This window comes from Podarcis raffonei, chromosome 1 (genome assembly GCF_027172205.1).
Source record: "Podarcis raffonei isolate rPodRaf1 chromosome 1, rPodRaf1.pri, whole genome shotgun sequence".
Taxonomy (NCBI): Eukaryota; Metazoa; Chordata; class Lepidosauria; order Squamata; family Lacertidae; genus Podarcis; species Podarcis raffonei.
In genome coordinates this window covers 68,827,571-68,850,197 of record NC_070602.1, presented here as the reverse complement: position 1 = coordinate 68,850,197, position 22,627 = coordinate 68,827,571, and the positions used below count along the sequence as shown (strand labels likewise).

The 22,627-nt window shown below is 39.9% G+C and overlaps 1 protein-coding gene and 2 non-coding genes across 3 annotated transcripts in view; all 3 read left to right on the top strand.

Moving 5' to 3' along the window:
- The window catches only part of IPO7 (importin 7), a 39,827-nt gene extending 19,399 nt beyond the window's left edge, over positions 1-20,428 (top strand). Inside the window, exons 10-25 of the mRNA XM_053391477.1 lie at positions 18-117; positions 697-773; positions 2,090-2,206; positions 3,675-3,764; positions 4,612-4,777; positions 5,823-5,983; positions 6,782-6,910; positions 10,326-10,392; positions 10,487-10,612; positions 10,746-10,843; positions 13,427-13,522; positions 14,024-14,244; positions 14,533-14,738; positions 15,398-15,604; positions 17,367-17,483; positions 18,343-20,428. Coding sequence (XP_053247452.1) covers positions 18-117; positions 697-773; positions 2,090-2,206; positions 3,675-3,764; positions 4,612-4,777; positions 5,823-5,983; positions 6,782-6,910; positions 10,326-10,392; positions 10,487-10,612; positions 10,746-10,843; positions 13,427-13,522; positions 14,024-14,244; positions 14,533-14,738; positions 15,398-15,604; positions 17,367-17,483; positions 18,343-18,440 — 2,076 coding nt within the window. The 3' untranslated portion in view covers positions 18,441-20,428. The remainder of the gene's footprint in view (positions 1-17; positions 118-696; positions 774-2,089; positions 2,207-3,674; positions 3,765-4,611; positions 4,778-5,822; positions 5,984-6,781; positions 6,911-10,325; positions 10,393-10,486; positions 10,613-10,745; positions 10,844-13,426; positions 13,523-14,023; positions 14,245-14,532; positions 14,739-15,397; positions 15,605-17,366; positions 17,484-18,342) is intronic.
- Positions 4,303-4,483, top strand: LOC128403288 (small nucleolar RNA SNORA23). The gene has a single exon (XR_008327924.1). It is a non-coding gene; the product is annotated as a small nucleolar RNA SNORA23 (small nucleolar RNA).
- Positions 11,675-11,856, top strand: LOC128403298 (small nucleolar RNA SNORA23). Its single transcript, XR_008327925.1, has one exon. It is a non-coding gene; the product is annotated as a small nucleolar RNA SNORA23 (small nucleolar RNA).
- Positions 20,429-22,627: the final 2,199 nt, after the last annotated feature.

Below are 22,627 nucleotides of genomic sequence, written 5' to 3'. Positions count from 1 at the left end.
TTCCTTATTATTTGCAGGGAATTATCCAAGATGTTATTTTCCCACTGATGTGCTACACAGATGCTGACGAAGAGCTATGGCAGGAAGATCCATATGAATATATACGTATGAAGTTTGGTAAGTAGTTCAAAACTAAGTTTATTTTTCCAGCTAGGTAGTACTAATGAGGAGATGCTGCATATGTTAGGGACATTCAATCCCATCCCTCTAGCTGTTGTAAGAGAGCTTTGCACCACAACTTTTACTGTGGCATCCTGTACGAAGAACACAGAACATAACTGGACAGGTCTGTTCTGCTTGTCTTGTACAGGAAGCCTTCACAATAAAGGAAATGCCTCTCTCCACCCCTTGCACAAACTAGTTTGTAACATTCAGAGGTTAATCCTAACGCAGAAAGTACTTTGTGGATATATTTTACAATACTTAGGTTTTGAAAACAAAATTAATATGTTTACTACTTCCAGTTACTACTTCCAACATGTTAGGCGTTTTACAGTATTGGGATCTTTATGTTATTGTTTGTGTTTTTAAAAACTCCTTGCATAAGTTGAAAGAGGAAATTGCTGCACTTAAATTTTAACAAAACCTGGTGAGTGAGGACTAAAGTGGCTCTGTTGTCTGAATTCACTTCTTTTGCACTAGTTTCTTTTATGCTTCAAAGACCAAACATTTAGACTTCTGTGTTTTGCTTAATAGATGTGTTTGAAGACTTCATTTCCCCCACAACTGCTGCACAAACATTGTTGTTTACAGCATGTGGCAAAAGGAAAGAGGTATGCTTTTTAAGGATTACCTGTAATCCAAGAACAGTAACTTTTTCTGGTATTTGTGTGGGCCCTCATATAGGTTTCAGGCCCAAATGTTTCCTATGATTAATACTTAGCCACTACAATTTACATGTTATTGTCATGTTTAAATGGAATTCTAACAAACAGTTTTAATGCTGCTGCTGTTGTTAGAATTTTGTTTGTTTAATGAATCATCACTGCTTGAGCAGAGCCCAGGGTGATGTACAACAAAGCTGACAACAAAATTAAATCACTGATGAAAACAAACACACAACTAGTACAGTGGTACCTTGGGTTACATACGCTTCAGGTTACAGACTCTGCTAACCCAGAAATAGTACCTCGGGTTAAGAACTTTGCCTCAGGATGAGAACAGGAATCGGGCTCCGGCAGCGCAGCGGCAGCAGGAGGCCCCATTAGCTAAAGTGGTGCTTCAGGTTAAGAACAGTTTCAGGTTAAGAACGGACCTCCGGAACAAATTAAGTACTTAACCCGAGGTACCACTGTATATTCATAAAGGAACAAGTATTAAAACACAATGCTCACATAGCTGTTCAGGGCAAACATGACTATGTGGGGGGGGGTGTACACACACGCACACGCTATATATATATATATATATATATATATATATATATATATATACACACACACACACACACACACACACACACACACACACACAATATCTATTTATCAATCATCTACCTATCCACACACACGGACAGGCCTCTTCAGGAGAAGCCACACAACTGCTTTCTTCTAGATGGAAGGCACTACACCATCCCATACTGCAGCATTAATCATTCTCTGGACCTACCCTGTCAATCCATCACAGCTAGTTTGCACATGCCAAGAAGGATTGAGAAGACAGGTGGTCCGCAAAACCCCTACAGATATCCTGTCTACATCAAGACACAGCAACTCAAACTGTATAAATATATTTATTTGATTATGCAGTGAACAAGTAATAAATGGATCCCACAAGATGGTGCTCCCGAATCTCACCAAGATCTGTTTCAATTGTGATATCAAATTCAGAGTAATTAGAAATGATTTTGCCCTAAAAGTGATTAGCAAATTTGTTGGAGGAGAACAATGTTCTTAAATCTGGGCTGTACTTAACTGGCCATTTAACACCTCAAGCAGCCATGTAGCATCTGAATACCTATAAGGTAACTGAGCAGTGTTCATTTATTAGAAAAATGAAAAGAAAGCCTCAAATGACATCATAGACATAAGGATATTTTCTAATATTTTGAATAATAACTGAAATATCTCAAATTGTCTCTTTATACTAGGTTCTGCAAAAGACTATGGGTTTTTGTTATCAGATCCTCACAGAGCCAAATGCTGATCCTCGTAAAAAAGATGGTGCTTTGCATATGATTGGTTCTTTGGCTGAAATACTTCTGAAAGTAAGTGCGCTCAAAACTTCTCTGCCTAATTTTTGCCATATGAAGAAGACACTTTAAAAATCTTGTAGCAACACATAAATCTTGTTAACTCAAGTAATTACAGTGGTATCTTCTCCCATGGCAACAACTATATTTACTAAAATCCTTTGTTAGCACATTTTCGAAGTGTGACATGACTGGCACTAGTATCAATTTGTATTTTGCTATTGTTAGAGGAATGCTAATTCCTGGCCAGGTTTTGTGACTTATTTGTCACCTTTCGAAGACGGAGACCCAATATTTCCAGGCAGTGGTTAACAAAAAAATCTATATTGCCTGGCTAAATTAGATCCAGTCCATTAGTTGGATGATCCATATTTCCTCAATACTGAACCCTCTGACAGGCACACACAACTTGTGCACATGAGGAGTGAAGTTCACCTTTTCAGCTGCTTCCCTTCTTCAAAGCTCAGTGTGAAGTGTAATATAACCCCACACCTTCTGCTAGTTTTTCGGTGTGTAGAAGACATGGGGTGTGTGTGTGTCTGTGTGTCTGTGTGTGTCTTTTTTGCAGTAGGCTTCATGACAGGTGAGAAACAGCAAGATGCTGCTGCATGCTTATTCCAAATCCCAAAAGAAAATGAGAGAAAATATTACTCCCCTTAAGAGGCTCTGTGTGTGTGTGTGTGTGTGTGTGCGCGTGCGCGTGTGCGTGCGCGTGTGTGTGTGTGTGTGCATGCATGTAGAGAAGTAGGGAGGGCAGTCAGTGCCAGCCACAAATGATGCCTGACTGCTAAGCCAAGCCAAAATGTGAACCTTTAGCAGTGAGATCTCTGACCATCTGTGAAAGGTGGAATTGTGTTGCTGTAACTGACCAGGTGGGCAACCCTACCTTCCCAAACAAACATTTACAATTTGGGTGTATTAGGCTATTTGAGAGAGGGTTAATCCTGTCAGCACTGGGACAGGAGTGCTTAAATGCAGTATATTGCCGGTCTTGAATTTGCACACTTTACATAACTGCCAATGTAGGAGATGCTGTGGTGTAGATATCTTATCTACCTCTTGACCCAGATGCTGGGTTTTCCTATTGGATTTCTAGAATCTTATGAATTGACAATAAACTTTAGCACTCATCTAATTTTTGACACTTTCCATAACAGGCTTTTGTTAAGTTGAGGCTGGAGAATAATTTTTCCATGATTGCATTTTGACACTCTGTAACTATGAATCATTTAAATGTTTGCGCCTGTCTGTCACAGGCTCTTCTCTTTGTTTTGATAGTCCAGTTTTTGGCAGCTGCTGCTGTTAAATCTGGGAATTGCTAGTTTTGTCCAAGTTCTTTTTTAAATTTAACTTCATGTTGACATACTCTTACTTTAAAATTACCTTAGCAGAAGGGTTAGCAATCTTAACAGTCACCCCTCCTTTCTGACAAGCTAGATTGATCTCTAATTGTCTAACATTTTGTTGTCTTATATTCCAATAGAAAAAGATATACAAAGATCAGATGGAGTACATGCTGCAGAATCACGTGTTTCCTCTCTTCAGCAGCGAGCTAGGCTACATGAGAGCACGGGTAAGTGTAAAACCAAGTCCAGTCTCATCTGCTCTTTCCATTGGTAGCCTCTTGGTGAAGATATCTAGTGAAGGGGAGGGTTAACATTGCATAGCTTCTTTCACAAAAGGGCTATGTGAAATCGTGAGGAGCATATGATTTCTAACAAGTGGCTTTGGATGGTGTGTGGGTTGTGGCCAGGGCTTTTGCAGAAGGGGTGGTGTAATCTTGTGGAAGTTGTTATCTGGGTTCCCAATTTTTTTTAAAGAGGCCACACTAAGAGTGGCAATGATCTTGAAGATGCCATGTTTCAATATCCTGGAATTCATGATCACAGCTTTTCTCGCAAGTTCCCTGATAGTATAACTCCTCTGTGAGAGTGGGATAGGGGTGTTGTGGTTTGTAAATTTTAAGAGCAGTTTAGCAATGGTACAACCTGAAAGTGAGGCAGTCGGTTCTTCATGCAATTAAAGCCACCATGTGATAAGTTTCCTTTTTTAAGAGACCATCATGCAGTTTGTCACTTGACTCCTGACTTCTCCTCCCCATGAAAGGCTGCAGGCATTTGTGTGCGTAGCTTCAAATCTATGTTTAGTGGCATGGTCCATTTGCGTTCTGCTTATAGACCATGTTGCTCACATACAACCTGCGGCCAAAGAGCAACTTGAGATCATAGTACTGGTCTAGTGATGTCAAAAGACAAGCTTACCACTGATCAGCCTCCAAACTCTCATACATGTCTATCTAAAGGGGAAATAAACATTTCAGTGTGATTCTCACATTTCTGTCTTGCATTTGTGCTTTTCTCAACTGTTGTGTGGGATAGGTATGTCCATAATTACCTAAAATTGCATATCATCTTCTCCAGGCTTGCTGGGTGCTTCACTATTTCTGTGAAGTAAAGTTTAAAAGTGACCAGAATCTGCAGACAGCCCTTGAACTGACAAGAAGATGCCTAATTGATGACAGAGAGATGCCTGTGAAGGTGGAAGCTGCCATAGCACTGCAGGTTTTGATTAGTAATCAAGAGAGAGGTGCTTTTTCCTACCCTTTGACCTATCAAGTAACCTTACTGTGTTGTGTAGGAGTGGCAACCTTTTTTATTTGGAGGGCTGGATTTCCTTGGGGCACCATCCCAGGACAGTGGGGTTGCGGCCAGTGGTGTGTGGGGCCACCCCACTATCTCCCTCTGCACTTGTGTGCTCTTTCTGCCTCTCCTTCTCCCTCTTCCCCGTGCAGCAATTAGACTTAAGTAAAAAGCTCCTGATAGTGACAGTGAAAGCCTTCCCACCCCCCAAGCCTAAGTTTTCTGTGGTTGGGAGGGGATTTTTCAAAGAGGTTGCAGCTGAAGAGAAAAACATTAACCTCCACATGTGCTTCAGTTTCCCCTGAAAACTTCTTCTCCACACTCCACAGCGAATAGGCTTCAAAAAAATACTTTCACTGGCAGCTTTTTTCCTAAATCTAACAGCTTCGCTGGGATTGGGGGGTGCACACCAGATCCAACGGTAGGTGCATGATTTAGACTGAAGGAGCCTTTTGGATTCTCTACTTGGAGGCTGAGGCATCTTATTGCTGGGGAACCAATATTCCTAGAGTAACATCCATAATAAGGATAGGGTGGTGGGTGGCAGCGGCACATGGTCCAGGATTGGCAATCTGTTTTCCCTATCAAGAAACTGAGCACAACTGAACCAGAACAGGGAGGGGGGAAAGCGTGGGGGAAGTGGTAGTGGTGTTTTGCAGCTTATAATTTGTACATACATTTGAAAAGATGATTGAAAGCTACATTCATGCCAAGAAGCTGAGGATTACTTGAAATGGCCTTTATCAGGGTGTGGCTTTGTAAAAGAATGCCTAAAGCAGCGGTGGCCAACTTGGTGCCTTCCAGATGTTGGGGCTACAGGTGACATCATTCCTGACCTTTGGCCCCATTGGCTGGAGACTGATGGGAGTGGTGGTTCAACAACAGCTGGAGAGCACCACATTGATTACCTCTTGTTTAAAGTACTTCCTGTTTTCCTGTAAGTTACAATAAAGTAATCTGTTTTCCTCCCCCCCCCCTTTTTTTTTTTGCAGCTAAGGAATATATTACCCCATTCATTAGACCTGTAATGCAGGCTCTTCTTCATATTATTCGAGAGACTGAGAATGATGATCTTACCAATGTGATTCAGAAAATGATCTGTGAATATAGTGAAGAGGTTACTCCTATAGCAGTAGAAATGACCCAGCATTTGGTAAGTCACACTATTTTACCATGCGCATGGCCTGTATAGTATGCTGGCTGCTGTTTTAATATCCTGATGTTATGCTAATGTAGACAGTCAATTACATATTCTAACCTGCTTAGTTTGCTGCCAAAGTAAGTGTGTTGGTGGTAGCAAAACATACACAAGAAATAATTTTTTTTATTAAAGCATAATAGAGAAGATTTAATTAAACATATCTGAGATACTCTGAATTTTTCAATGAAAAATGACTTAGTTAATACCACAAAAATCCCAAATACTGTAGCGCTGTTGGGCTATTTTAAAGATTTGGGGTTGGAGCCAGAATTACAAGAAGCAGAAGTCTGCTCTTGGGACTCTCTGCTGGCGGGCAGGAGGAGGTAATATTTGCCATTTTCTCTTTTCCCTGGAAAGCTGCTCCAGGGGGATAAAGCTTGGGAAGTGGTGCTGGGGCCTTTGGGTAGAAAGCAAAAATCTCCTACCCTCCTCCTTTGTTTAGCAGTCCCCACCCCACCCCCTGCAACCGCTTAGCTTAGCTGTGTTGTTGTTTTTTTTAAATAGATTTTTACATTTTATCAGTGTGCATCCCTGATTAATTGTATTTTTTAAAAAAAGTTTTTTTTTAAGGAAGCCCAAATTTTACATCAGGGTTGAGTTCTTCCCCACCCCACCCTGATGCAAAGTCATATTTGATAATGTTCTTTTGCAAACAGTCCTGAAAATGTTGTTTGTTACACAATGATTCTTTAGTCTGCTGTTGAGCTTCCTATTAACTCTTAACTGAGATTTTATTCTTTCTCTTTGTAGGCAATGACTTTTAACCAGGTGATTCAGACAGGGCCAGATGAAGAAGGCAGTGATGATAAAGCAGTAACAGCAATGGGCATCTTGAATACCATTGATACGCTCCTCAGTGTTGTTGAAGATCACAAAGAGGTAAGAAATTTATTTTGCTTGTATCCAGGAAAAGCTGTAAAATAGCCTTGTTTTAAGAGGGTTGGTAGGAAGCCAGCATCAGTATTTAAATTCTGTGAACCTATTTTTATTAAAAATACGTTACTGTTTTGTTGTTAACCTTTGTTAAACTGTAAAAACAAACTCTAGTCCTGACTGAATTTTACAAAACTGCTTTGCACTTTTATACAAATTATTTTTGAAGAAAGATAGAGGTCACAAGACAAACACCTGCTATTCTAAGTACCTCAGCGCTTTGCAGATTCCAGAGGGAATCAATACTCAGTAGAATTCATTTTTGTGAGAAACTATGTGTGGGCCTGCTGTGCTTTAAAAATAGACCCAAAGTTAAAAACCTGACCTGTATTTATGATATGAAACAAGTATATTTTCATACCTTTCTTAATATGCTCAATGGTGAAAGGCTGAAAACTTTTAAGGCAGAGATGGGGAACTTCAATTCCCTGAACACTGGCCATGCTGGCTGGGGCTGATGAGAGTTGTAATCCAACATCAGGAGGGTCATAGGGTCCTGATCCCTGCTGGGAACAGTGACTTTGATGTCATCCATAGTGAAGATAACAATACTTCATAGCCCTCTCTCTGGTTCATGGGATTTCATAGGAATACAAGAGAGCCTTGCTGGATCAAAACTGATCTGTATAGTCTAGTTGGCAGCCACATGCCTTCAAGAAGCATAGAATCACAGCAAAAAGCAATTGTATGTCCCCAGTATCTGGTTTCAGGGGTACCGTGCTTCTGAAAACGAAGGTTCCGTTGAACTTCCTATTCTTTTAGATCGGAGCAGTCCAACTTTTCCTACCAAGTGGGCTGCAAGAGTACTTCAACATGGAACCCATGGGACGCACATTGCCCTGTTGGCCATGGGGGCGGGGAGAGAGGTCAAAATTTGATGCACAAACCCAGTCCTCATGCTACCTTTCCAAAAGTGGCTAAGTGAGTCGCTGGGCTTTAGGAAGGAGGTGCAAGGCTCTGGCAGGGTCCTAGAGCCCTCCTACCTCCTTCCCAAAGCTGTGAAAGGACTAACTAGGCTTTGGGAAGGAGGTGGGAGGACTCTCGGACCCCGTTAGAGCCCTCAGTCCTCCTTCCCAAAGCCCAGTGCCTTGCTTACCTGGCTTTAGGAAGGCAGCGTGAAGGCTGTGACGGGGTGTGTGTGCCATTGTTGCTGAGGGCCACCAAAAAGGCCTCAAGGGCTGCATGCACTCCTTGGGCCATGTGTTGGACTGCCCTGTTTTAGCTAGTTACTGATCTATAAGAGGACCCATCTTTGAATCCTATGACTGATAATTTTACTCAGAAAACGCTTCTTATATGTAAAAATAGCAAAGCGAGCTTTGTTAAGCTTGTTGCCTGTGCAGACTGCTGGTGGGCAGTCTATTTTTTTGTCTTCCTTGTTCCTTCTCCATTGCATTTTATCTTAATGCTTTGTTACTGAAGCTTCCTCACAAACTATCCCTATAATTAATTAATTAATTAATTAATCCATCCATCCAGCTCCCTCCATCCCTATTGTAGCTAATTAGGCTATGACCCTAGGTTCAGAAAGGGGTTCCTGGCTAGCTTGCAGCTCCAAAGTTATTCAGCCGTGCCAGATGACACAGCAGGTATGAACAAGACAGGAGTACAATTAAGAGCCGATTTAAAGACTGACTTTGCAGAATTTCTATCATGCTGTTCCAACTCCAAAGAAAAGCTCCAGGCAGTTCATATCAACATAAAAACAAAGCTGTGAAAATAAACCAGAAAGCTAGATATATAAAAAGCAGTGGGTAAAACAAACAAATAGTAGAAAGCCAGAAATAATTAAAATGCTTGTAACAAATTAATTAAGCAGAAAAGTATTCAGTTGTAAAGGGAGGCAAACACATGAATCTCCCAGGCTCTCCATTGTGCTGCATGAGTATGAAATGGCACACAGCCATGTTGACTAGAATCCTTCCTCCCTCCCGGTACCTTTTCCTATTGTGTTGTGACTTTTTAGATTGCAAGTCTGATCTTTGTAAGCTGCTCTGGGAACCTCTTTTGGCTGAAGAGCAGGTTCAAAATGTTTCAGATATATAAATAAACAATAGATAGGTGGTGAGACTGCAATATCTGATTTCTCTGCATGCCTTGTATTTGAGACCAGTGGCTTCAGAGTCGTCGTGTGTGTTTTAGGACACATGAACCTAGCAGGTGTGTTCAGTGAAATGGATGAGAACTTTGTTGAACAACCTTCTCTGTGACAGAGATAAGAAGGCGATATGCTTAACCCTTTAGTACTCAAACATCTATTAAAGACATATATTTGATCAGAACTTAACTCTTTTTGTTCTGATGCTTATAAAACAGTCCTAGTGTTAAACACTTCAAATAATGACAGTGACCACCTTTGTAAATGTGCTTTGCCTCTGATTACTCTAAGCTTTTTGAAACAGGCCACCCACCCAAGTAATTTGTAGTTGTGTGATTTATTTAAAACTTACCCTTTTTTCGTTAAATAATTTTTATTAATTCTCAATTACAAAAATCCAGTATATGCCACATTGTATCAATACTAGATTACCCCGCACATTTCTCATTAACATTAAAAAATAACCAAAAAGAACACATTTTTACTCCTCCCCCCCAAAAAATCCCCGGACTTCCTTCAACCCCCTCTTCTGGTTCTTTAAATAAACCAAATCATCTTACATTCCAGGTCCCTTTACGCAATTTTCCAACTACTAAACAATTAAACTTGTGATATATTGCACAGATATTTGAAACATTCAGACCGCTTTATACATTACACATCTATGCTTACAGACTATTTCCCCTTTTTAAATTATCCTTATTGTTGCTTTTTGCAAGCATTTAATCCATGTCTGCTGATGTCCCAATTTATTTACAACCGCTGGCCCCTAAATAAAAACCGTTTCCCAGACTGTTACCCATTCTTTTTTCTTACTTTTGGCATATTTAAATCTCTGGAAGAGGCTTCCCATTAGGACAGTTCACAATTTCAGCTCTCCTTCCTTCCAAATTTCTCTCTGTCTCCAAGGTTGTGATTTCACTCAAATTGCTCTAACTATTCCTGTCTGTACTCATATTTAAGGCTCCTCAAGAAGCTGCTACCAGTTAGGACCATTTCCAATATTTAAAACTTATCCTAATCTAAGGTTCAGGGAAAGTTACAGCATTCTATATCGATCCTATGGTTTACTAGCCAAATTAGACAAAAGCAGCAAAGATAAGGTCCTATTAGAAACCTTGTCCACCCACCCTCATAATTTATAATCCCATCTAATTAATTGTTTTCCTGTACTCTACTTCTGAAGACCCAAATTCGTCCTCCAATACTTAAAACAAGCAATTTATGACATTGACCATGTTTCCTTTAAACCATTCCTTTCAGATTACCCAGCAGTTGGAAGGTATCTGTTTGCAAGTAATAGGAACAGTGTTACAACAGCATGTTCTGGGTAAGAGGTCTCCCCACCCTTCAGCTATTACTTTGCATGTGGTGCACTGATTGGATCAAGCCAAGGTTCATGACATCTTCTTTTCCTGTTCCAGAATTCTATGAGGAAATCTTCTCCTTGGCTCACAGTCTGACTTGTCAGCAGGTCTCAGCACAGATGTGGCAGCTTTTGCCTCTGGTCTTTGAAGTATTCCAGCAGGACGGCTTTGACTACTTTACAGGTGAACTTCCTGCATAGCATAGGCAGGCCACTGCAGAACTGAACGATATTGATACCTTTTTGTACCTTGCAGCTTTTCATATTGACCAGGAGAACACATAAATAACAACTGTTGATTAATCTTTTTACTGCAGATATGATGCCACTGTTGCATAATTATGTAACTGTTGATACCGATACACTCCTGTCTGATACAAAATACCTAGAAATGATCTACAGTATGTGCAAAAAGGTAAGCAACTCACTAATCCTCCTATCACTGTAGCTAAATTTATACCATTGGAGTGTTTTGATCTGCAGAACCGGCACTGCTACAGGTGCCAAAAAATATTTATTCCATTTATTCCATTTATTTCTCATTTATGTGAGAAATCATTCATTTCATTTGGAGCTTCTTGCCCATTGACATAAGGCAAGTGCCTTTGCTCTGTTCTTTTCAGTGCCTATTTAAATCATTGTTTAGACAAACCTACCCAGACACCTTTCTTTTGAAAGTTTTTTAATACCTGTCTTTCACTAGGGTGTGTTTGGAATTTTAATGTTTTGTTTACTTTTGTAAACTACTTAGATGTTTTATTACACATAAGCAGTAGATAAATTTTGTTGAATAAATAAATCCTGTAGATATCCATTATGCAGTATAGATCTAGGAAAGAAAGACTTGTGCCTTTCCAGCAGCTAATCCAAATTCACATTCAAGAGACTGCAAGGTCCAGCAACTCTACACAGACCTAGATAAGCTAAATTATTGGGACCTATGGAATTGCATGTCCATTTTGCTTAAAAAATACGTGGTGGATCCAACTATACAGAGAGTCAGTAGACCAGGGGTGGGGAACCTGTAGCCTTCCAGGTATTGTTGGACAACTCCCATCAGCTCCAGCCATCATAGCCAATGATCAGATATGATGGGAGTAGTAGCTGAGCACCATATGAAGTGCCACACGTTTCCTAATCCTGTATTAGTCCATAACCTCTTCTGAAAGCTCCCATGCGCGTAACCATGCAGTAACCAGTCATACAGTTGTATTACTCTTCCCCTGAAGTGGATTAAAATGGCTACAGTCATGTGTGTGCATAGTTTCTAATCTGTGCCTAGTAATACAGTCCAATTGTGTTTTGCATTTAGACTGTGTTGCTCACATACAGCATTGTGGCCAAAGAGCAACTTGAGATCATAGTACTGGTGCAGTGATGTCGAAAGACAAGCTTGCCACTCACCAGCCTCCAAACTCTCAAACATGGAGATTGAATGTGGGCTGGACTCATACTAAGTGTAATTTAAACATATCTCTTTGTATTCAGTCTTTGGCTTACTACTGTGCAGTATTGTGGTTGGTTTTTTATCATAACCTTGCCTTCAAAGTCAGGTTATTAAAAAGTGGTGGATGATTTTAGTTGGATTAAACATGAACACACCAGTTTCCATTACAGCTGTTTTTGTACATGACCTCACAGTGATTTTGCAGCTGAGCTGAACTGGAAAATTATTCATGCTGTGGCTGACTACAGAAATCCCAGTGCCTTCTGAACTTCGCTCTGCTAAACAGATTATTAGAGCGGTTAGGTCTAATACCTGTGATTCCTTGCTAAGATGGGGCAGGTGTCTGTCCCCAACCTGCTGCCAAGTTTCGGGGAACTTCAGTCGAGAAGAAAGATTGAAATGTATGCACTTATATGCATGCAAAGGAGGTTCCTTGAATTGTGCCCTACATATCTATATATACACTATTTTAAAACAGAGGCTCCCAATTTTAATGCAAACATCAAAAATGAGCTCTTACATATATACTGGCTTTCATTTAACTTGGTGATTGGTAGTGTCAGTTTTACTGGTACGTACTAATAATGTATTTTCACACTAAGGCATATTGTTACACATTAACATGCAAACAGCTGCTTGCTTCTGTGTAGAAGAATCTCCAGAATGGGGCAACATTCCTGGGTGCTAGATGATTCAGTTTTTCCTTCCCCTTCCACAGTCGGGCACAAAATGCTATGTCTGTCTGAACTCTGGAAGAAGAATCTGTATATACAAGCCTGTTTCTTCACCTGGATCACCAGTGCAGGATTAGGCTTGCGTATTGTGTAGCTTTGTGCTCATTTCAGTTGGCAGAACATTTTCTATTTCCACTGAAATAAACAGCAAATTATGTTGGTGAGAGGGGCAGAAACACTCACATGTCATTAAGTTATGTGATATGATAATTACCGACAAATGTTTACCTAAGTTACAGTTGAATGTATAAAAACGGTCAGTCACATTCAGATCCTTTACTGGCTAACGTAACCAGGAATTCAGTTTTGTGGATGTAAAATAATATTCCCTAGGTGAAATCCAACACTGCTGTTCTACTTGTAGAACAGCTTTTGATCTTGCAGAGGCACCCACCATAACAGAGAAGAGGAAACAGTCTTGACCAGTTTCCCCCTGCGGTCCCCCACCACCACCCTCCACAGTGGTCTGGAGGGTCCCCCAATCCTCTGGAACGGATTTTTTTTGGAAGTTATAGAAGGCAGCAGCAGCAGGAAGGAGGAATCAGTGAAAATCCCCTCCACTTACATTAGCAGATATCAGCACTGGATCAAAGCCATTCTGCAAATGGAACAGTAGTATTGGGATTTCAGCTAGTAACTTTTTACGCAATTAATCTTTTTTTTATATGGTTCTGGTACACACAGTGCAGCCTGCCTGTGCAGATGGGAGGTAGAATGACAGAGTTTCCTTAACAATTTTGTTCCTTTGAAAATATAAAGAATAAATGCTACTAAATATCCAGTACTGAAACTGATGGGGTATAATTGTATTTCTTAGGTCCTTACAGGTGTGGCAGGAGAAGATGCAGAATGCCATGCAGCAAAACTGTTAGAGGTGATTATTCTACAGTGTAAAGGTCGTGGCATTGATCAGGTAAGTGGAATGGACTTTTGACTGTCAAAAATATATGATAGCTGCAACTCTAGAGGAGACACAGTCACCTACCCTTTTCATTTTTAATCAAAAGTGATGTGCTGGGCTTTGGGAAGGAGGCCTGAGGTCTCTAACAGGGTTCTAGGGTCCCCCCACCTCCTTCCCAAAACCTAGTTTGGGCTTTCCCAGCTTTGAGGAGGAGGTGGGGGGCTCTTGGATCCTGCCAAAGCCTTGCATCCCCTTCCCAAAGCCTGGTGCCTCGCTTAGCCAGCTTTGGGAAGGTAACACAAGGGCTGGGAGGTGTCAAATTTTGGGCTTGCTCCCCACCCCCGGTGTCAAGACAGTGTGCGGCCCATGAGTTCTGCATCAAAGTACTCTGGTGGCCCACTTAGTATGAAAAGTTGGGCCGCCCTGAGTTAAAAGATGCATCTGGTTGGGGTTATTAATAAATATAAAAATCAGGGGTTATTACTGAATGTTGTCACTATAAATGTTTTGCAGTGTATACCTTTATTTGTGGAAGCTGCTTTAGAGCGGTTGACCAGAGAAGTTAAAACAAGCGAACTGCGAACGATGTGCCTCCAGGTTGCCATAGCTGCTCTGTATTACAATCCCCTTCTACTTCTGAATACTTTGGAAAATCTACGCTTCCCTAATAATGTGGAGCCCGTTACAAATCACTTCATTACACAGTGGCTTAATGATGTGGACTGTTTCTTGGGGTAAGTTTGTGTCTTGGGGATCACATTGCTGATGCACAGTGCTCTGAACCTTTTTATGCACAGGCAAGAAATTGTGTCCACTCAGTGCATGTCTCATCCACCTTTTCATATGGCTTCTGCAGGGCTACATCTATTGGGGATAAGTGAAAAGAAGCTTTATTGTACATTTAAGACCTATTTGCTCTTGTACTTCTCTAAATTAAGGTCTCCATTGGGTTGTATGCTACTTGCCTTCTTTTTCCTAAAGCTGAAAAATAATGTAATATGGAATTTCCTCTTGCATTTCAGGCTTCATGACAGAAAAATGTGTGTCCTAGGCTTGTGTGCACTTATTGATCTGGAACAAATACCACAGGTTTTAAATCAGGTTTCGGGCCAAATCCTGCCAGCTTTCATCCTTTTATTTAATGGCTTGAAAAGAGCATATGCTTGCCATGCTGAGCATGAAAACGATAGTGATGATGATGATGAAGCAGAAGATGACGAGGAAGCAGGTAAAGCATTGACCCCTCTGGTAGCAGTTCACCAATATTTATCATGTTCTGGTGACAGCTTCTCAATGAACTTTCAATCCTGGTACGTCCGTCTTTCGATTTTCCTGTTCTTGCTTTTACCTCCTTGCTTTATTCGTTCTCTTCCAAATAGGATTCAGATGTTTGTATCTTGGCCTGTCATTTCCTTCTTTTTCACCTAGTGTTTTGTTTCCTATGTTACACACTATATTTGCTATGGTCACTCATTTAGTGTTTCCTCTGCTTTATCCTTGTATTATGAACACTTTTAATATCAGACCAAGTAGCTTAGTTTCTCGTGCCAAGTATCTTTACTTTTCAGTTTGCTTTTTGAAAAGCAAACCTAATCAGACCTCACTGTTGCTTCATTGCTCTTCACTTTGTCCAATTTTTGTATTTTTTTCTTTTATGTCTCTGTGCTGGGCTTTTATTTCTCATTTCAAGCTGTATAGTGCAAACTGAGAAAGTTTTCATCTAAGGCATTGTAAATGCATTGAATTTTCCCAGATAAAAGCAAAACAGAATCCTAGAGTCTAGCCCTAGGTTAAAACTGTGGAATTGTTATGAAGTACAAATATTACATAAATTAATGGAGAAAAGTACATTGCTGTTTTTTATCCTTGAGCCATATCTTCTTACAGAGGAACTTGGGAGTGATGAAGATGATATTGATGAAGATGGACAGGAATATTTAGAGATTCTGGCAAAGCAGGCTGGAGAAGATGGTGATGATGAAGATTGGGAAGAAGATGATGCTGAAGAGACTGCTTTGGAGGGATATTCAACCATTATTGATGATGAAGATAATCCTGTTGATGAATATCAGATATTTAAAGCAATTTTTCAGAGTAAGTCCAACTGCTGTTTATCTTGCATAGCAAACTGGTATTCTCTTTTTTGCGTGGGAGGGGACTCCCATTGGAATTGGGAAATGGGGTAGCAATTAGGCGTGCAATTAGAGTTTAGGGAGGAATATGATTTAAAACTGCAGCTGAGGTATTCCACCACACGCCAAGTATGATATGGGTTAAGTTTGAAAGTGGGCAGGTTTTTTTTGGTCTGTGAGTGAAGAAATCTTCCTTTTCATGTTGTGGCACATCCTTGAATGTGTCTGTACCTCAGTGTGGTTCGGTTACCTCAGTGAAGCAACCTAAGGTTGTCGAGGATGGTTAACATTCTGCTTTTTTGTTATGTCGTACTCCTCATGGAGGCCATTTTGTGACTGGTGTCCCCAACATCCTCTCAAAATTCAAAATGTACCCACTAATCCGAAAAGGTTGGCAACCCCTGTCCTATATCCCTTCCCAATTATTGAGGTGTTTGCAGGAGTCACTGTTAGTGGTCTCTTATGACTCAGTTGCATGGCCAGTTTCCATCAGGAGCTGTGTGTTCAGTGTTGTGGGCCCAATCTATGGAACTCCCAATTAGCTGGGATCAGACATTCCGCTCTATGTTGAACTTGTGGTGCTTGGTGGAGACTTTCTTTTATTTTAGCAGGCATTTTAAGTGAGCTTTGTGATCATATGGCTCCTTTTAACTGATTTTATGATATATGCTATGCCCCTGTTGTACCCCACTTAGAAATTGTGGTATATAGATATTAAAATAATTGTATTAAAATAAATAAAAGGGTGAAACTAATATTTAAATTTGAATCAAAATGACTGCAAATATCTTAAACTTTTGTAACACCTAGATACATTTCTCATTATGTGTAGGAATTAAACTAATGTTTAAAAATTGTTCCTGACCATTAAAAGAGTTCATGACCTTTAAAAGCATGTCATTGTGTTCTCTGTTATGTGCTCTAACTGAACTGATGGTCTGGCTACAATGAGTCTTACATAATCTACTTTAGGCACTAAAAATCATAGACATCACACGTTGTAGAGTTGTAAGGGAATTTACCTTTTTGTTGCATTTTCAAGTCTCCATGGGCTTACATAATGGGTGGTATCAGTGAAATAATATAGATCCAAACTGGGTTTTGTATGTGTTACAAAAACTGTTGACCCTTTTCCTTAACAGGTATTTCAGTTAACTCCATTGTAATTTGTTTTAATAGTATACTTTTATCTGTATGTTGGGCTAATACAATTATTGAGATTCCATCTGCTCCTTTCTTCCTTTCAGAATGTTAATTTGCCATGTAATTCTAATAACAATACAGTGGTACCTCGGTTTACGAACTTAATCCGTTCCGGAAGTCCGTTCTTAAACCGAAACCATTCTTAAACCGAGGCGCGCTTTCCCTAATGAGGCCTCCTGCCGCCAGTGCCCTTCCACTGTTCAGATTCTGTTCTTAGACCGAGATAAAGTTCGCAAACCGGGACACTACTTCTGGTTTTGTGGAGTTCTTAAACCGAATAGTTCATAAACACAGCTGCTCTTAAACCGAGGTACCACTGTACTTCCATTTTAGTGGAATGTGGAGTATTTTGGAAAGAACTAGGCCAATAATTGGTTTAGAGGGAAATATTTGGACTTGAGAGAAGCCTGGGTAGTGGCGGAGTGAGAAGCTTTGCAGAGCAAAGAAATTATTACCTTGCTGAACTCTTAGCCTATCTTTAGTCTGTCTGTTAAATGTCTACATGTTTCTTTGTTCTGTAGCAATTCAGAATCGTAACCCTGTTTGGTACCAAGCATTGACACGTGGTCTTAATGAAGAACAAAGAAAACAGTTACAGGATGTAGCAACTTTAGCAGATCAGCGAAGAGCAGCCCATGGTATGCATATTTTCACTATGTTTGATATAATCCGTTACTATTAAGTGCTTGCTATAGTATTAGCATTTTATTAAGGGACCTAAAAGTTCTCTGTCTCACCCTGTTCTAAGAAAAAAGAGGACCTGCTTGTAGGGGACAAGCTTTGCGTTGATCTTGCAGCTTATTGAAGTACCAATTCTTGAAACGGAAATTTCTGGGCTTGATGCCACCTAATTGACCGTTGATTTTTCTTGGAAGTCACATACGCATGTGTATGTGTTTTCTAGCAATTCAGATGGAGAAAGGGCATGGCTGTGGACCTGCCTGTCTTCCAAGTGTTTTTGGTTTTTTGTAAAAATGTTAGAATTCTCTTTCTTTTCCTTTTGGCAGCTGGTATATGTTTCAAGTTTGCATGCCCTGTTTCTCTTTCTTGCCCCTGATACAAGTGGGTCTTTGCATAGGATTAACAAAGTTAACGTTCATCATTCAGATTTTGCAACACCTTGTACATTCAGAATTGTAGAGTTGGAAGGAACCCTGCTGAGGGTCATCTAGTCCAACCTCCTGTAATGCAGTAGTTAAAAAATAAAGCTTGGATTATGTATTTATTATTGCTTTTATAACTCCTTTCTTCCAAGGAACTCAAGGTGGCATACACATTCCCCCCACCCCCCATTTTTGGGAATTTGAACTCTGATATTTCATGTCCTAGTATTCTGCTTGAAATTGAGTTTGTCTCTGAAGATATTTGAAAATATAATTTCTTATTTAAAAAACGGAAGCCCTTCATTGCATGAATGTGCACATCAAGAGCTTGATACAGCTGTGACAAGACATGGATTGTGACTTTCAGATAATTATATTTTTCTCTCCCTTTCAGAATCCAAAATGATTGAAAAGCATGGTGGATACAAATTCAATGCTCCAGTTGTGCCAAGTTCATTCAATTTTGGTGGTCCAGCCCCAGGAATGAATTGAATTATCACTACTTTTCCTCCTACTGTGTGATTGTAGTGAAGAGCTTGTGTTCCTCCCAATAGTGGTTCCAGAACTGGTTCATGTTATCTACAGCTCACTCTATATGAATTGGTAGATTGAACATTTAAAAAAGAAAAGCCAACCCAGGAAGTGGGACTTGATCATGCAACCTAATACTGGAAAGGTTTTATGAAGATAGGAAGAACCTGACACTTGAGCTTCAAATGACACGCTGTGGAAATCAGAAATCAAGAGGTAATGTCATGAAGACAGCTTCCTTTCTATGAAGAAAAAAAGGCATTGGCTGCAGGACTGTTGGAAAGGTCTCATTTACAGTACACAAGCTAGAAGGCCAATTTAATTTTTACACCTGTGGGACTATGAGTATTTGCCCAATCTTTTCCCCTTACCCTTTCTCCTGCTGGGTATCTGTTCTTTTAATGTACATAAAGGTAATTGGATAGCCTTACTTAACACTTCATCATTTCCATTTATCAAGATTGTTCATATGTAGAATATCGGACACTTATTGTAGCACTACATAACTGATTAAATCTGTAAATGATTTAGCATTTTCATATTGAAACAAGCCTGCTAGCCTATGTACAAAAATAGCAAAATGTTTGTTTATAAAAAAGGGATGTTCTGGGGGGAAATTTCAAGTTATTTAAAACTAGCAGTTTTGTACCTGGTGACTTTGTGGTGCAGTCACCACTGGTTGTGACTTGAATTTGGTTATGTACAAAAGGGGTTAGTGGTATTTCATTGCTGCTAAAAAAGAAAAAAAATGGCAACACCCTCTGTGTCCTTTGTTTTTTCTTAAAGCTGTCAATGTACAAGTGGAAATTTGGATACAGAAACCTTCATGTTTTAAAGTGCTGAGAGGGGAGTTCATTTTCTCAGCAGCATGTGAAATCTGACATGAAGATTTGCTCTTACAGGAGTGTATTTTGAAGTGTGGTGGTGAACATCTACATATGCAATCTATTAAAAAAAGTAATTTGGCTAACTTGGGTTGGATCTGATTGAAGTTTATTCCCATATTTGGGAATATTATTATTCTCATCCTTTTGCTCCTTTTCTAGGACCTGGGTAGAGGTTTTAACATCTCTATTCTGTCTCTTGTTTTCATACCCACCCCACCCTGGCCTTGTGATGTCCAAAAGCAGACATTCTTTCATTTGCCTGATCCAGCTATATCAGTGGCTTGGTTCATATCCCAGCTTATTGTACCAAGATATTTTGCCTGAGCACATAACCCTTTCACGTAAGCTGTGATTAAAGCAGGGAGACTCTAACTGGGGTTTCCCTTTATATCTGAACTGAGAAATGGTGGTTACAGTTTCAGAATAAGCCAGGATCACGAACAGTGTTTGAGATTGGCTTGTTTGATGGATAACTATGGCTAATCAGAGACTTCCTGGTTTAGTTGTGGCTTGCACAAAGGGGCTGCATGCTTGGGCAAAAAGATTTGCTCATATTCTAGCTTATAAAGCTGAGGTATGATCATGTGAACATGGCCTTACAGTTACCAAGTCTCATTTTTGAAGCTACAATTTGTTCTCCCTTGCCTCCAGGTGGTATATTAGTTAGTATATTAACTAGAAAGGTAACAAAGTCCTCCCTACTGGGACCACTATTAAAATGATTCAGCGAAAAAGCCAACATCAAAATGATGTGTTTGGCCTGGCTTAGGGCCCATCTATAAAACACATATATAAAATCTTAAATGCTGAGGTTCTTGATCTTGCCTTGAGATCACTGGTGTCAAATATTTTAAGTAAAATGTTTTACCCCTCCTGGCTGTTTTTTTTAATTCAATGTCATCTGCTGTTACAATTGATGCTGAACAAGCTACCTTAATTTAAGTGTAAACCTCCAGAACTTTAAAGGCAGGTTGAAAAATGATCTGAATTTATATCTATAAAATGAAACTGAAATGAACATATATATTATGATATTCAAAAATGCAGTCTTCGGAAAAACAATTTGTGTGATGCGTGTTTGTTTTGTATGTATCTATTTTGGGGGGTGCTTGGAATGTAAGGGTTCCTAACAGAATACCTACCTCTCACTTGTCTCAAGCCAGACGAAGGGCTTTCCCTTTTCACTCATGGGTTCATTCTTGACTTTGGTCTTCAATGTGGATTTGATTAAGGCAGGCTTATGTAGCATCCAAATTGCTTGAGAGAGGACGATCTTCCATCTATCTTTTTATTCAGGTTCTGGTCAGACTAGCATAATAAAGTTGGATTCCTGAACCTGTCCTGTAGACATTTCATTGCCATTCTGTCTTTTGAGCTTTTTAAAATTTCATATCCTGCGGATTTTCTTTCTTTCTTTTTTGTATCGAGTACAACTTTGCAAATGCTTTGTTCTCATTTGGACATCTCTGGTAAGGTTCTGGTATTTAGAGAACTGGGCCCCTTGGGTTGCTGTAATAAGACCTTTCCTCCTTGGACTTAGCACCACAGCTCCTAACAGCAAACAGTTGCAGCACAAACTTGTTGAGTAGGGTTAATGTGGTTTGTTAATTGGACTGAATTCCCATCAGCCACAGCCAGCATGGCCAATGGACTCTGCCCCTATGGAAGCTGAATGCTACCCCATCGGCTACCCTAATATATTTATACAAATCCCATATAGTGTGTAGTAGCTTAGTTTACATTGCAAAGCTGAGTAACTTAGGGAGGCTTGCAATATTTATAAAACTCAGGGTCATCCAATTAAGTTGAATGGTGGACCTGAAGATAGACAAAAGTTGGCACTACTTCACACAGCATGCAAGTAAAATGCCATTTGTTACAGAAGATTGATGCCCAGCAACTTGGAAAGCTTTAAAAAGGAGATTAGACAACTCACGGGGAAGGTCTCAATGGCTACTAGCCACAATGTTTGTATTACCTCCAATAGCAGACAGCCATTTGCTTCTGAATACGGTGGTACCTCGGTTTATGTTTACGAACTATTCGGTTTACAAACTCAACAAAACCAGTAGTAGTTTCCCGGTTTGCGAACTTTACCTCTGTCTAAGAATGGAACCCGAATGGTGGAAGGGCACCGGTGGTGGGAGGCCTCATTAGGGAAAGCACGCCTCGGTTTAAGAATGGTTTCGGTTTAGGAACAGACTTCCGGAATGGATTAAGTTTGTAAACTGAGATACCACTGTGCCGGTTGCTACGAATCAGCAGTGCACTTATGCCATTTGTGGGCTTCCCATAGGCTCCTAGTTGGCCACTACAATAACAAAAAAACAGTAAGTCTGATCTGATCCAGCAAGGCTGATGTTCATATGCTTAGGGCTATGTATGTCCTTCATGACAACCCTAGGCAGCTTTTCGGCATGGGGAGAAAAACTTGGGGAGCAAAATTCTGCTGTTTGACACATATGGATATAAAAAGGTGTTAATACTCTTAAAGGTATTTGTATGAACTCATGCCTGTCCAGCACTTGTGTATCCATACATACACTATCAAAGAAGTTTGGGATCTTTTGCTGGAGTTATAACATGCCTCCATTTATGAATATGTGTTTTACCCTTAACATTATGCCCACAAAAAGTTCTTAGACCAAATGAATAAAGAAAGCTTGTTTTATTATATGAAATAAGTGTTCTTGAGACAGAGGGATGCCAATGGAATGTGCCTTTGGGAATAAAATCAAATGGTTAGAGAGATACAGCACCTGCTGTAGAGGCCAATACAGGAGGTATATTTTATTGCACTGGTACAGATGCACCATAGTATTTCTTCTCTCTGCACTTCTCCCAACTTTTTTTCACGTGTGGACCCTTACAAGGTGTAGGGAACTAAATACATTTCCAGAATGCCTTCAGAATGTTTGTGATAAGGCCGGTACTAGGGTCAAGGAAGGTTCATAATGGGAAATCTCATGTCATATTTAAGTTATGTCAACTTTCCTCTGCCATGATCTACAGTAAAAAACTATAGAGTAAGTTCAAATTGACAAACACACCTATTCATAATACATGCAAACTTCACTTAATTATTTGCTTATAACTCAATACACTCTAGTAATGCCACTCTAGTAATACACTCTAGTTTTTTACGCCTTTATTTCATAAAATTTTATACTGCTTGTGAAAAATCTGTGGTTTACAAAAACAATAAAAGTACCAGTAAAACATTTAAAAATAAAAGAGAAGCAATAAGCTAAAAACAAAACA